Source organism: Aegilops tauschii, chromosome 2 (genome assembly GCF_002575655.3).
Source record: "Aegilops tauschii subsp. strangulata cultivar AL8/78 chromosome 2, Aet v6.0, whole genome shotgun sequence".
NCBI classification, from domain to species: domain Eukaryota; kingdom Viridiplantae; phylum Streptophyta; class Magnoliopsida; order Poales; family Poaceae; genus Aegilops; species Aegilops tauschii.
In genome coordinates, this window is record NC_053036.3 from 88,325,755 (window position 1) to 88,341,341 (window position 15,587).

The window sequence follows — 15,587 nt, forward strand, 5'->3', positions numbered from 1 at the left end:
AAAAGGTCCAAGGATAAGAAGACCCACCTCTTGGTGGCAGTTGACAAATTCACAAAGTGGGTGGAAGCTGAGCCAGTTAGCAAGTGCGATGCAGCCACGGCGGTTCAATTTATGAAAAAGGTGATTTTCCGCTTTGGCTTTCCGCACAGCATTATAACTGACAATGGCACCAATCTATCCAAGGGCGTCATGGAAGAGTTTTGTCAACGAGAGCATATCCGACTTGATGTTTCCTCAGTTGCTCATCCTCAATCCAATGGCCAAGCTGAGAGAGCTAATCAGGAGATTCTGAAGGGCATCAAGCCCCGGCTTTTGGTCCCTTTGCAACGGACGCCGGGTTGTTGGGTGGAGGAGCTGCCCTCCGTGTTATGGAGCATCAACACTACTCCTAACAGGTCTACAGGCTTCACGCCTTTCTTCATGGTTTATGGGGCGGAGGCCGTCCTCCCCAGTGACATCCGTCATGACTCACCTCGAGTGGCGGCTTATGTCGAGGCGGACAATGAACAGGCGCGCCAAGATGCTCTTGACTCACCTCCGATTTTCATTAATGAAAACCACAAGTTCTCAAACTTCATGACTTGGTTTAGGGAAGAAATGATATGTTTTGGCACGGACATTTTTTAACACACATAATAAACCCTAATAACTTAGATAAGATGCAACACACCATACCATTACAATAATAAGTTCACGGACAGTTCACGGACACATGACGAAACATGACACGACATGACACGACATAGAAAAGCAACAAAATAAAAAACAAAACATGACGAGCTTGACTCCGGGCTTGAACATCTTCATCTTGACCTCCTTCTTCCACCTTGGCCGTGCGCGCCCCTTCAACACCGTCTTCATCTTCACACCTCCTCCTCCTTGTCGTAGGGAAGGGAGTCCATCTGGCCTGGAGCGGGGAAGATGCACTCGTAGTTGGTGTAGATGTTGTAGACGGTGAAGAAGATGGCCTCGCAGCCGCACCAAAAGACTTGGCCGAGGAGCTCGCGCGCGTCAAACGGGTTGGTGAAGGTGATCGTGAGCAGTAGGAGGATGCCACCGCTGTCACGAACCTCGTTGAGGGTGCACATCCTCGGCGAGCCCCGTGGGAGGTGGGCATAGCCGGCTCTGAGGAAGGCACGGGTGAGTTCGACGGAACCCCTCCACCTTGAAATAGCCCACACACTGAGCTCCCTCTCCACGAGCACGCCCGGTGGGTAGCGCAGCTCCGGCACGACAGGCGGACGGTTGAAGGTCGGCCCGTTGAACTGCATCTTCACTTGGTCTCGCTTGGGGAGGGCTCGGTCGCTTGGGTGTTTGAAGTTGGAGAGGATCGGATCTGGCTTGTGGGCGGGAGAGGAAGAGAGGCACCCCATTTATAGGCCTGTGGGTGGGAGAGGAAGAGAGAAAGGATGAGAACGGTGCGTGTGTGAATCCGGACGCGTGTGTGTATCCAGACGCGTGTGTGTATCCATTACGTTTTGCACTCTTAAATTTTTGCACGAAAACGATGCATGAGGCGCGTGCGTGCATCTGAATCACTGCATAGCTCTTTGACCGGGCGGTGCATGTGAATCGCTGCCCTGAACCACTGCCCTGAACCACCTAGCTCGCCTAGCGCGCCTCGCTCGCATGCATGCACGTTGCCGCCTCCCGCACATGCAAACCCACGTCGCCGCCTCCCATGCATGCAAGGCCTGGAAAGGCTGAGATGGGCTATTTACTGCGGTCTCAGGCCCAGACAACGAGACGGCCCAACGGTCCATCCAGCGTGCCCGGTATTTGTTAAAAAAACAATCTCCCAGCCAATCAGATTGCATCTCGCGGATCGCCCCCCTCCTCCCCGCAGATTCCTTCTAGAAGGGTTAGATCGACGGTCCTTGATCGCCGCTAGGGTTAGATGAACGGTCCTTGTTCAGCGCTAGGGTTAGCGGGGTTTGGAGCAGTCAAAGCTATGTTTGACCAGATTTCAAATGAGCATAATAAATTAAATAAAAATTAGAAAAATAAAAAACCTACGCACATAGTCTTCTTATGTCATATACTAACGATTTAAGTTGATAAACAAGGTTTACATACATTTAAACGATCAGTTCATGTGTATTGTGTGATATCTCGAGTATCTCAAACTCTCATGTATTTGTTAAAATTTCAAAAACCTCACCACAACTTCATTTTGGATTGACTAAGAAGGATCCAGGCTTAGTTTTTCATTTTGATGTTTTAGACTTGTTTAAATCTTGGTCAAAGTTAGGTTTGACCAGAATTTAAATGAGCAAAACAAAATTCAAAAAAATCAAAAAAAGGAAAAACCATGTGCTCATTCAAACATCATCCAACAGATATTTAAACATCATGTCAAACATACTTCTAACATAGGTCCAACATCATCCAACAGAAATACAACATATCAAGTGATAAATGTTTCATAATACAACATCATCCCTTATTCATAATGTTTCATAATTATTCATATATAGCGTTGGGGCTTCTGTCTGTTCCTTGAGCTTCTTGCCATCACTTTGCTCCTCATGCACCTTGTGCTCATTGCTTCTTCTCTTCTCCTCTTGGTTGTCAGTACCTTGCGCGTCTTCTTCAAACCTATCATAGAGTTGTGCAAAACATAAACGGTAATGAGATCATGTCAAGTGATAAATGTACAGTAGTATTTGACCCTTGCAAGATTTACATACCTAGCAGAACTCACAACAACAGAAGGATGGTCACCATTTGGAGCCTCACTTGGATCATCATTTGGAGCCTCACTTGGATCACCATGATCACCATTTGGAGTCTCACTTGGATCACCATGATCACTATTTGGAGCTTCACTTGGATCACCATTTGGAGCCTCACTTGAATCATTATTTGGAGGATATTTTGGATCATCGTCAAAATCATGCGGCTGTTGACCATCATTTTCATCATCTATTGAGGCAACCGGCTGCTGACCAACATTTTCATCGAAGCCTTCATCAAAACTCTCTCCGAATGCTGGATCTACTGTGTTATCACAATACTTACCGAAATGACCAGACCCACCACACCTTGTGCACTTACGCTTCCTCGGTCCAAGTCCATCTCCTTCGCTGCGAGGTCTGATTCGACTCTTCCTTGGTCTACCTGCTGCTCTCTTCAGAACTGGAGCGCAAAGCTTGAATCCAGGGTCCACAATGTCCCATTGTTGTTTTCCCTCCATAGCAGGCAAGGCATAAGCATATGTGGCTTTGAACCTTGCAACAGAGTAGTAATCATGCACATACTGCTGTATGTTCCCTGCTGGACCTGGGAGAGAAGTGATGAAAAACAAGGCATGAATGCATGGCAACCCAGTTATCTGCCATTGCCTACAACTGCAAGTTCTAGCTTCTAAATCCACTGGATATCTCCATTCCCTCTTCTCTTTATCCAAATATGATATCTCCGCTGTGGTACCCGAGCAAAGAGTCATGTTCATTTCCAAGCCTGTTGTCTTCTGCTTCAGTTCATTCATCATGGCAGGTATGATAATGTGGCCCATGAATTTTGCCTCGGCTATTCCTGCACGATAATGAAATTTCTGCATGTATTCTGTCCTTATCCTGTCAAGCAAATCCACCACATAATGACCCTTTAGTTTCTGGATCGTTGAGTTGAAAGACTCTGCTAGATTATTGTGCACATAGTCAACTTTGCTCACTTCACTGAATTGGCTTCTGGCCCATAACTTGGAGTGGTGTGTTTCCAAGTATTCTTTCACTTTGGGATTCGTGTATAACTGCCTCAAGTGGTAGTTGTGCTTCTTCACACTGCAAGTCAAAGATGCTGGCCATAAATTGTCGGTATACACCTTTCCTTTGAATTTCTTCATGAAATTTGCAGCAAGGTGACGCATGCATTCCCTATGCTCTACTCCAGGGAACACATTTTCCACGGCCACTTCTAAACCTTTGCAGGCATCTGTATGAATGACCAACCCATTGGGATGTGCAATAGCCCGACGCAGATTATGCAAAAACCAAGTTCAGCTCTCCTCAGACTCTGTCTCCAGCACACCGTAGGCAACTGGAAATACAAAACTGTGTGCATCAACTGCACAAGCTGCTACTAACTGTCCTTTAAACCTCCCTGTGAGAAAAGTGGCATCAATAGCCAAATAAGGCGTGCAGCCTGCGAAAAAACCCCGGCGACAAGCCTCAAAACAGACAAAAACCCTCCTAAAGCATTCCTTGGTCTTTGTCACTCCCCTGAATGTGTACTCCACGGTGTGGTGATCAATATCTACAATACTACCTGGGCTTGTCCTCTCCACTTCACCTTTGAATGAATACAACAATTGAAAACTTTCCTGCCAGTTACCATAAATAGAATCCATAGCATGTTGTTTACCATTGAACAACCCCATGTATGGTAAATCTATCTTGAACTTATCTTTGATGTTCTTCTGCAATTCCTTTGGACCCACTTGTTGGTTTTCTTTCACCCACTTCTTTACTTCTTCTGCCACCCATCTTGACTTGGCTCTACTGATTGTATCCTTCCTAAGGGTTGATTCCTGGCATGTGTGCTTAAAAGGGTTCACTTTGACCTGAACATTAGTGCTATTCCGCATTTTAGATGTGAGCAGCCTCCATGGATAACCCTCAGTCGGATAGTGCACTCTGTAACGTACTTGATCGCTCTTGTCAACTTTGAAACTACGTTCTACCTTGATGCAGTATGTCACAAGTGCATTTCTACACTCATTCATGGATGCAAAAACTGTACCTTCTTCCATATGAGGGTTCAAAGGGTCCCATTCAACAGCTGCAAGGTCTTCGTCCTCACCCACTGCGTCATCATCCACACGGACTGCATGGTGAGCCTCATCTTGGTTTTCAGTCCGAGGTGACCGTCGTAAATTCCAAATAACATTAGAATATAGCTTCTCTTCATCAACCCCAGAATTGTAGTCATCAGGCTCCACTTCAAGGGGGACCCTACTGCTGTTGCCCACACTTGTCAAGCCACCACGTCGCCGTGCACCAACTGAACTGTTCTGGCTAGAGATGCCATTACAACGACTTGGTTCTCCCCGAGATGTTGCACCCGTCATCCTAGGTCCAAATGCCTGCTCAAGCACATCAACTTGCAGCCTCACATGAAAATTATCTTTCTCTTTATGCCTAACAAACATGGTAGCTAGCTCTTCATCATTAGTAATTGTCACCCAATTCTTTTCCCCATCATAGTATTTGTGTACCACTTCATCAAGCAAACCCCAAGGATATTGGCTACAAATTACCTCCCCAAATTGTCTAAAACTCCAATTACTAGCCATTGGCAACCGATAATCAAAACCTCCTTGGTATTTCTTCTTATCCTTTGCATCGAACATGTACCGGTCCCTTCTAATGTGCACCATGAAAGCAAACCACAACTCCATCCTAACCGGCGAAAAACAGAGACGCAATCAGCAGACTAATTGGGCAAACCTACTCGAATCGAGTGTTCAAATGCACAACTAAGCTCAATCTAAACAAGAGGCGAGACATACCCCTCGGGAACCTAGTCGTGGACGCGGCGGATCTCCGGCCCGATGCCTGCCTCGCCAAATACTCCGGGGTTGCTGTTGCTCGCCATTTCGCCCTAGGGTTCTTCCTCCTAGTTCAAATAGCTCCAGCAGCCCCCCACCTTTGAGCGCTCCGGCCGGGCGCACAGAAGGAGGCCGCGCCGCGGGTCGAGCAGGTGGCGGGCGCCCCACCCGTGGCATCGCAGGTAGCCGTGGAGCGTAGGCGCAGGACGGTAGTGGCGGAGCAGGCCGTGCAGCTGGTGGCGGGGCAGGTGCTAGCCGCGGCGCAGGTGGCGGCGGCGGCGCAGGACAGCCGGCCGGCGGATGGGCAGAGTGAGCTAGAATGATTTGGGGATTTAGTTGCACGGGCCTACATGTCAGCTCCGGACCCACGTCCACGCGGTCCCACGTGTAAGCTCCGGACCCACAACCACTAACGCCGGCAGACGGAATGGACTCAAATATGGCCGTTTGGCCTCGTCATAGTTGCTGTGCATGGACTAGGGGCAAAACTAAGCACAATTCGCATCTGAGGGCAAAACTGAGCACATGGACACCACTGAGGGCAAAAGGATAATTAACCCAATATATTAAAGATGGAGACATAGATATTTGTAAGCAACCTGCTCCGGAGGACTTGAATACCGACCTAGGAGTTGAATATATTCAACTGCATTCCCTTCAACACTCGAGCTATTGCCCTTGCCAAGGAGCACGGATCTAAATGTCGCAGATCCATTAACTAAACCTCTTCCACGAGCAAAACATGATCAGCACCAGAACTCTACGGGTGTTTGATTCATCACAATGTAATAGATTATTAACTCTAGTGCAAGTGGGAGACTGCTGGAAATATGACCTAGAGGCAATAATAAAAGGGATACTATTATATTTCCTTGTTCATGATAATGGTCTATTGTTCATCCTATAATTGTATTAACCGGAAACTGTAATACATGTGTGAATACATAGATCACAACATGTCCCTAGTGAGCCTCTAGTTGACTAGCTTGTTGATTAATAGATGGTTATGGTTTCCTGACCATGGACATTGGATGTCATTGATAACGGGATCACATCATTAGGAGAATGATGTGATGGACGAGACACAATCCTAAGCATAGCACAAGATCGTGTAGTTCGTTCACTAGAGATTTTCTAATGTCAAGTATCATTTCCTTAGACCATGAGATTGTGAAACTCCCGGATACTGTAGGAATGTTTGGGTGTACCAAACGTCACAACGTAACTGGGTGACTATAAAGGTGCACTACAGGTATCTCTGAAATTGTCTATTGGGTTGGCATGAATCGAGACTGGGATTTGTCACTCCGTGTGAGAGAGAGGTGTCTCTGGGCCCACACGGTAATGCATCATCATAATGAGCTCAATGTGACTAAGGAGTTAGCCACGGGATCATGTGTTACAGAACGAGTAAGAGACTTGCCGGTAACGAGATTGAACAAGGTATAGGGATACCAACGATCGAATCTCGGGCAAGTAACATACCAATGGACAAAGGGAATTGTATACGGGATTGATTGAATCCCCGACATCATGGTTGATCCGATGAGATCATCGTGGAACATGTGGGAGCCAATATGGGTATCCAGATCCCACTATTGGTTATTGGCAGGAGAGGTGTCTCTGTCATGTCTGCATGGTTCCCGAACCCGTAGGGTCTACACACTTAAGGTTCGGTGACGCTAGAGTTGTTATGAGAAATTGTATGTGGTTACCGAAAGGTTCGGAGTCCTGGATGAGATCCCGGACGTCACGAGGAGTTTCGGAATGGTCCGGAGGTGAAGATTTATGTATGGGAAGTCCAGTTTCAGTCGCCGGAATGGTTTCAGGGTTTATCTGTATTGTACCGGGACCACCGAAAGGTGTCCGGGGGTCCATCGGGTGGGGCCACCTGCTCCGGAGGACTTAGTGGGCTGAATACGGGTGGGGACCAGCCCCTTAGTGGGCTGGTGCGCCTGAGGGAGTCCTAGATTAGGGGGTCCCCGGGCGTCCGGACTATGTGACATGGGCCGGACTAATGGGCGGTGAAGATACAAGACAGAAGGCTTTCTCCCGTGTCCGGATGGGACTCTCCTTTGCGTGGATGTCAAGCTTGGCGTTCGAATATGAAGATTCCTTTCCCTGTAAGCCGACTCTGTACAACCCTAGGTCCCTCTGGTGTCTATATAAACCGGAGGGTTTAGCCCGTAGAGGCGAACACAACCATACAGGCTAGAAAGCTAGGGTTTAGCCATTACGATCTTGAGGTAGATCAACTATTGTAATCCCTATATTCATCAAAGTCAATCAAGTAGGAAGTAGGGTATTATCTCCATTAAGAGGGCCCAAACCTGGGTAAACATCGTGTCCCTGTCTCCTGTTACCTTCGATCCTTAGACGCACAGTTCGGGACCCCCTACCCGAGATCTGCCGATTTTGACACCGACATTGGTGCTTTCATTGAGAGTTCCACTGTGCCATCGTCGAAAGGCTCGATGGCTCCATCGATCATCTACAACAATGCTACCATGAAGGAGATTTTTCTCCCCGGCCAAATCTTTGTATTCGGCGGCTTCGCACTACGGGCCAACTCGGTTGGCCACCTAGAGCAGATCGACAGCTACGCCCCTGGTCACCAGATCAGTTTTGGAAATCTGAACTATGTCGTTGATATCCAAGGAGACTTGACCTTCCAAGGGTTCACGGCCCCAACCACCGCTCTTCCTTAGATCCGGAGCGCGTCACCAGGTCTGAAGACGGGAGTCTAGAGCCCGCCGGACTCTCGGTGGCTATAGAGCTCAACACTGGAGAACCGGAGGGGATAATGTCACCGGCAGTCATCATAAAGCCGGACGCTTCTCCGGACACTAGCTCTGAACCCTCGAAGTCCGCGTCATGTGAGCTCGGCCAGGGAACTTCTGTCCCGCCCTACTCCACGGACTCTCGCTTCCCCGTTCAAACCTCGCCGTTGAACGAGGCTTTGGACTTAATGCGATCCCTCGCCATCACAGAGGAATCGCTTCCGAGTTGCGCCTAGCCCAGACTAGGGGCTGAAAGTAGGGAATTTTACTTCCCACCCACCACCCACTTCATAGCCACTGTCGAGGATTTAATCGACATGCTCGATTACGCCTCTGAAGACATCGACGGTATGGACGACGATGCCGGAGAGGAGCAGGCCCAAAACCCGTCGTTCACTGGACGCTGGATGGCCACTTCCTCATACGACGTGTACATGGTGGACACACCTAAAGAAGGTGACAACGATGATGGGAAGGATCTAGTCGAGGACGAACCTCCCGAGATACCACCAAAGCATCGACGTCAGCGCCGCCGCTCTAAATCGCATCATGGAAAAGACAGCAATACCGGCACCAGGGACAATAATACTCCGGAGAACGCTGAAGACCAAGAAGCCCCCATCAAACCAACATCCGAAAATGATGATCGGGAGGACGGGCAAGTCGACCCTGATGAACCAGCAGCGAACGAGGACTCGGAGAATAGCAACTATCTACCACTCTCAAAGGAACACCTTGAACAAGAAATCTTTAAGCGCCGGCTAATAGCCATTGCAAGAAGCCTAAAAAAGAAGCAGCAGCAGCTTCAAGCTGATCAAGATCTGCTCAACGACAGATGGACAAATGTCCTGGCAGCCGAAGAATATGGCCTCGAACGCCCAACCAAGAGTTACCCGAAGTGCAAGCCGCTACCCCAATTTGACGATGAGGCACTGGAGCCCATACCACCAGCGCGTAACGCGGCTGACGGACCTGACCGACCACCATGTGGCCGGGACAGAACGGCAACTCGAGCCGAACACCAGCCCGCACCACCTCGCTGTAAAGGCAGAGAAACAACAGCTCGGGGATACACATATGACCTTCGACAGGACCTGTAAAATAGAGCCAGTCAGACCAGATCAATCTACGGATCAAGGAGGGCGTGCCCCGGCGCGAGAAGATGGCTATCAAGCCCGGTGCGACAAGCATAGCAACGCCCGGGCCGAAAACTGCATATGGACTTCATCCGAGCTACGTCGTGACATGGCCCGATACAGAGGCGCTGGACACCCCGTATGCTTCACTGATGAGGTAATGGAGCACGAGTTTCCAGAAGGATTTAAACCCGTGAACATCGAATCTTACGATGGCACAATAGATCCCGTGGTATGGATCGAAGATTTTCTTCTCCACATTCACATGGCTCGCGGTGATGATCTACATGCCATCAAATACCTCCCACTAAAGCTTAAGGGACCAGCTTGGCACTGGTTAAACAGCCTCCCAGAAAACTCCATCGAAAGCTGGGAAGACTTGGAAGACGCCTTTAGAGACAACTTCCAAGGCACGTATATCCGGCCTCCAGACGCTGATGACCTCAGTCACACAGTCCAGTAGCTTGGAGAATCGGCTAGGAAATTCTGGACCAAGTTCCTAATCAAAAAGAACCAGATTGTTGACTGTCCGGACACCGAAGCCCTAGCGGCCTTTAAACACAGCATCCGCGATGAATGGCTTGCTCAACACCTCGGCCAAGAAAAGCCGAAGTCCATGGCAGCCCTCACAGCACTCATGACCATCTTTTGCGCGGGCGAAGATAGCTGGCTAGCTCGTAGCAATAACAGTACCAGCGACCCTGGCACTTCCGAAGTCAGAAATGGCAACGACAGGCCCCGACATAGCAAACACAAGCATTGAAGCAACAACGACAATACCAAAGATACGGCAGTCAACGCCGGATTCAGTGGCCCCAAGTCCGGTCAGCGGAAGAGGCCATTAAAAAAAAGACGGTTCATCTAGCTTGGACCGAATACTCGATCGACCCTGCCAAATTCACGGCACCCCCGACAAGCTTGCCAATCATACCAACAGAAGTTTTTGGGTCTTTAAATAGGCCGGTAAATTAAATACCGAACATAAGGGGAAAAGGTCGTCCACCGAATATAGGGGGACCGAAGAAATTCCCCCCCCCCCCCCCGAAGTCAAATCGGTGAATATGATATACGTTACTCACATCCCCAAGCGGGAGCGCAAGCGCACGCTAAGGGACGTTTATGCGATAGAGCCAGTCGCCCCAAAATTTAAGCCATGGTCAGCCTCTCCGATCATTTTCGATCGTCGAGACCATCCGACCAGTATCCGTCATGGAGGCTCGACCGCGCTGGTCCTCGACCCAATTATTGATGGATTCCACCTTACGCGGGTCCTCATGGACGGCGGCAGCAGCCTTAACCTGCTCTATCAGGATACAGCCCGTAAAATGAGTATTCATCCGTCAAGAATCAAGCCCACCAAAACTACCTTTAAAGGAGTAATACCTGGTGTAGAGGCCCGATGCACGGGCTCAATCACATTGGAGGTCGTCTTCGGTTCGCCGGACAACTTCCAAAGCGAAGACTTGATCTTCGACATCGTTCCCTTCCGCAGTGGCTACCATGCAGTGCTCGGACGAACCGCATTCGCTCGCTTCAATGCGGTCCCACACTATGCCTACCTTAAACTCAAAATGCCCGAACCACGTGGTGTTATAACAGTCAATGGAAACATGGAACACTCACTCCGTACAGAGGAGCACACCGCGGCCCTGGCAGCAGAGGTACAAGGCGGCCTTCTCAAGACAACTATTACATCAGCGGCCAAGCCCCCAGACACTATCAAACAAGTCCGGACTACCCCCCAGCACGAGAATCCAGCTCGCTAGGAGCTCGATTAGCAATTTGGCCTCCATCTCAGCCCCAACAGAATTGCGGCATATCTACCATGCGTACATCACTACGCATTAAAGATACCATGGGCAACGATGGAGGTATAATAAAGATAAAAGTCCATAATATGGCTAGACCCTATCCGGACACTCATATCTCCTTTTTCTCTTATTTTGTTTTTTCCAGGTTCCTTTTCGATGGTACCAAGGGCCCTCTCCTGGGCCCATCATGAAAACCCGATTGTCGATCCTTTTGAAGGATAATACACCAAGGAGAAAAGCAGCGTAGACATGTGGCAAAGTATCTAAAGGGTCTTTAAAGATCACCTTATCTGTTTTCAGGATCCGTACGCAACATTCCCTTGGGCTCGGCATGTAAAATAGCCTTGTTGCTTATCGCATTCTTTGTACAAATACGTTTTGACGTATCAATCAGACTATAATGGAAATAGTTTCTAGCCCAACCTATACGGTACTGGCCCATTTCTTAAATATGCATTTTCCTATTTTTCATCTGATTGCCATGTGCACCCTGGCACGACTTAAATCGCCAGGGGCTCTATTGAGCCACGTACATTTTTTAAATAAAGTCTGAACACTTATATAGTACAATTCAGCGTCCTGAATATAGCATTATATGCATCAGCTCCGAATCATGTCTTTGTTCAATAGTTGGGTTGCCCAGCTCCTGTGGTTACTGCCTTATGTTTCAATTGTTTGGCTAAGGTAGTAAAGGGAGAACTACTGCGATTGTGTTTTTTGGTTCATCCAGATAAACACCTCGGTAGAGAAAGCCGAAAAGTGACTGTCATGATACGGCGAGAGCTGGTCAGCTATTCGGTGACTAAGTATAAATCTTTTGCGATTTTTCCGCACCACGCGACTAAAGGAAATATGCCCTAGAGGCAATAATAAAGTTGTTATTTATATTTCCTTATATCATGATAAATGTTTATTATTCATGCTATAATTGTATTCACCGGATACTTAGTACATGTGTGAATACATAAACAAACAGAGTGTCACTAGTATGCCTCTACTTGACTAGCTCGTAAATCAAAGATGGTTAAGTTTCCTAACCATAGACATGAGTTGTCATTTGATGAACGGGATCACATCATTAGAGAATTATGTGATTGACAAGACCCATCCGTTAGCTTAGCACTATGATCGTTTAGTTTATTGCTATTGCTTTCTTCATGACTTATACATGTTCCTATGAATATGAGATTATGTAACTCCCGAATACCGGAGGAACACTTAGTGTGCTATCAAACGTTACAACATAACTGGGTGATTATAAAGATGCTCTACAGGTGTCTCCGATGGTGTTTGTTGAGTTGGCATAGATCGAGATTAGGATTTGTCACTCCGATTGTTGGAGAGGTATCTCTGGGCCCTCTCGGTAATGCACATCACTATAAAGCCTTGCAAGCAATGTAACTAATGAGTTAGTTACAGGATGATGCATTACGGAACAAGTAAAGAGACTTTCCGGTAACGAGATTGAACTAGGTATAGTGATACTGACGATCGAATCTAGGGCAAGTAACAAACCGATGACAAAGGGAACAACGTATGTTGTTATGCGGTTTGACTGATAAAGATTTCATAGAATATGTGGGAGCCAATATGAGCATCCAGGTTCCGCTATTGGTTATTGACCGGAGATGAGTCTCGGTCATGTCTACATAGTTCTCGAACTCGTTGGGTCCACACGCTTAACGTTCAATGACGATCGGTATTATGAGTTTATGTGTTTTGATGTACCGAAGGTAGTTCGGAGTCCCAGATGAGATCACGGACATGACGAGGAGTCTCGAAATGGTCGAGACATAAAGATTGATATATTGGAAGAATATATTAAGACACCGGAATAGTTCCGAGGTGTATCGGGTATTTTCCGGAGTACCAGGGGGTTACCGGAATCCCCCGGGGGGTTATTGGGCCTCATGGGCCTAGTGGTGGAAGAGAAGAGGCAGGCCAAGGTGTGGCGAGCGCCCCCCTAGCCCAAACCGAATTGGACTAGGGGGGCCGGCGCCCCTTTCCTTCTCTCCTTCCCCCCTCTCCTTGAGAATCCTACTTGGAATAGGATTGCCCCCCCATGGCGCGCCTCCTCCCCCGGCCGGCCTCCTTCCCCTCCCCCTTTATATGCGTGGGAAGGGAGCACCCCAAAGGCGCACCAAAGTTTCTCTTAGCCGTGTGTGCGGTGCCCCCTCCACAGAAACACACCTCAGTCATATCGTCGAGTGCTTAGGCGAAGCCCTGCGCCGGTAACATCATCATCACCGTCACCATGCCGTCGTGCTGATGAAACTCTCCCTCAGCCTCAACTGGATCAAGAGTTCGAGGGACGTCACCGAGCTGTACGTGTGTAGATCGCGAAGGTGTCATGCGTTCGGTACTTGATCGGATGGATCGCGAAGACGTTCGACTACATCAACCGCGTTACTAAACGCTTCCACTTTCGGTCTACGAGGGTACGTGGACACACTCTCCCCGCTCGTTGCTATGCTTCTCCTAGATAGATCTTGAGTGATCGTAGGCAAAAAAATTGAAATGCTACGTTCGCCAACAGTGGTATCAGAGCCAGGTTTACGCGTAGATGTTATATGCACGAGTAGAACACAAATAGTTGTGGGCGATAATAGTCATACTGCTTACCAGCATGTCATACTTTGATTCGGCGGTATTGTTGGATGAAGCGTCCCAGACCGACATTACATGACCGCGTTCATGAGACTAGTTCTACCGACGTGCTTCGCACACAGGTGGCTAGTGGGTGTCTGTTTCTCCAACTTTAGTTGAATCGAGTGTGACTACGCCCGGTCCTTGTTGAAGGTTAAAACAGCACACTTGACGAAAAATCGTTGTGGTTTTGATGCATAGGTAAGAACGGTTCTTGCTAAGACCGTAGCAGCCACATACAACTTGCAACAACAACGTAGAGGACGTCTAACTTGTTTTTGCATGGCATGTTGTGATGTGATATGGTCAAGACGTGATGATATATAAATTGTTGTATGAGATTATCATGTTTTGTAAAAGTTATCGGCAACTGGCAGGTGCTTTATGGTTGTCGCTTTATTGTATGAAATGCAATCGCCATGTAATTGCTTTACTTTGTCACTAAGCGATAGCGATAGTTGTAGAAGCAGTAGTTGGTGAGATGACAACGATGCTTCGATGGAGATCAAGGTGTCAAGCCGGTGACGATGGTGATCATGACGGTGCTTTGGAGATGGAGATCAAAGGCACAAGATGATGGCCATATCATATCACTTATATTGATTGCATGTGATGCTTATCCTTTATGCATCTTATTTTGCTTAGTACGGCGGTAGCATTATAAGATGATCTCTCACTAAATTTCAAGGTATAAGTGTGCTCCCTGAGTATGCACTGTTGCGACAGTTCGTCGTGCCGAGACACCACGTGATGATCGAGTGTGATAAGCTCTATGTTCACATACAACGGGTGCAAGCCAGTTTTGCACTCGTAGAATACTCGGGTTAAACTTGACGAGCCTAGCATATGCAGATATGGCCTAGGAACACTGAGACCGAACGGTCGAGCGTGAATCATATAGTAGATATGATCAACATAGTGATGTTCACCATTGAAAGCTACTCCATCTCACGTGATGATCGGACATGGTTTAGTTGATTTGGATGACGTGATCACTTAGATGATTTGAGGGATGTCTATCTAAGTGGGAGTTCTTAAGTAATATGATTGATTGAACTTTAATTTATCATGAACTTAGTACCTGATAGTATTTTGCATGTCTATGTTGTTGTAGATCAATGGCCCGTGCTACTATTCCTTTGAATTTTAATGCGTTCCTAGAGAAAGCTAAGTTGAAAGATGATGGTAGCAACTACACAGACTGGGTCCGTAACTTGAGGATTATCCTCATTTCTGCACAGAAGAATTACGTCCTGGAAGCACCGCTAGGTGCAAGCCCCGCTGCAGGAGCAACACCAGACGTTGTGAACGCCTGGCAGAGCAAAGCTGATGACTACTCCATAGTTCAGTGTGCCATGCTTTACGGCTTAGAACCGGGACTTCAACGATGTTTTGAACGTCATGGAGCATATGAGATGTGATGTCTACTACGCAACCTTCTTCTTGTAGACGTTGTTGGGCCTCCAAGTGCAGAGGTTTGTAGGACAGTAGCAAATTTCCCTCAAGTGGATGACCTAAGGTTTATCAATCCGTGGGAGGCGTTGGATGAAGATGGTCTCTCTCAAGCAACCCTGCAACCAAATAACAAAGAGTCTCTTGTGTCCCCAACACACCCAATACAATGGTAAATTGTATAGGTGCACTAGTTCGGCGAAGAGATGGT

General features: G+C 47.8%; 1 protein-coding gene across 1 annotated transcript; it reads right to left on the reverse strand.

Moving 5' to 3' along the window:
* Positions 1–4,000: 4,000 nt before the first annotated feature.
* Positions 4,001–5,401, reverse strand: LOC141040776 (uncharacterized). Its single transcript, XM_073506895.1, has one exon. The coding sequence runs from the start codon at positions 5,399–5,401 to the stop codon at positions 4,001–4,003; it is 1,401 nt and encodes a 466-aa protein (XP_073362996.1).
* Positions 5,402–15,587: the final 10,186 nt, after the last annotated feature.

Bases quoted from the DNA above. Each gene is read 5' to 3' on its own strand.
- LOC141040776 (XM_073506895.1), bottom strand. From the start codon at position 5,401: ATGGAGTTGTGGTTTGCTTTCATGGTGCACATTAGAAGGGACCGGTAC.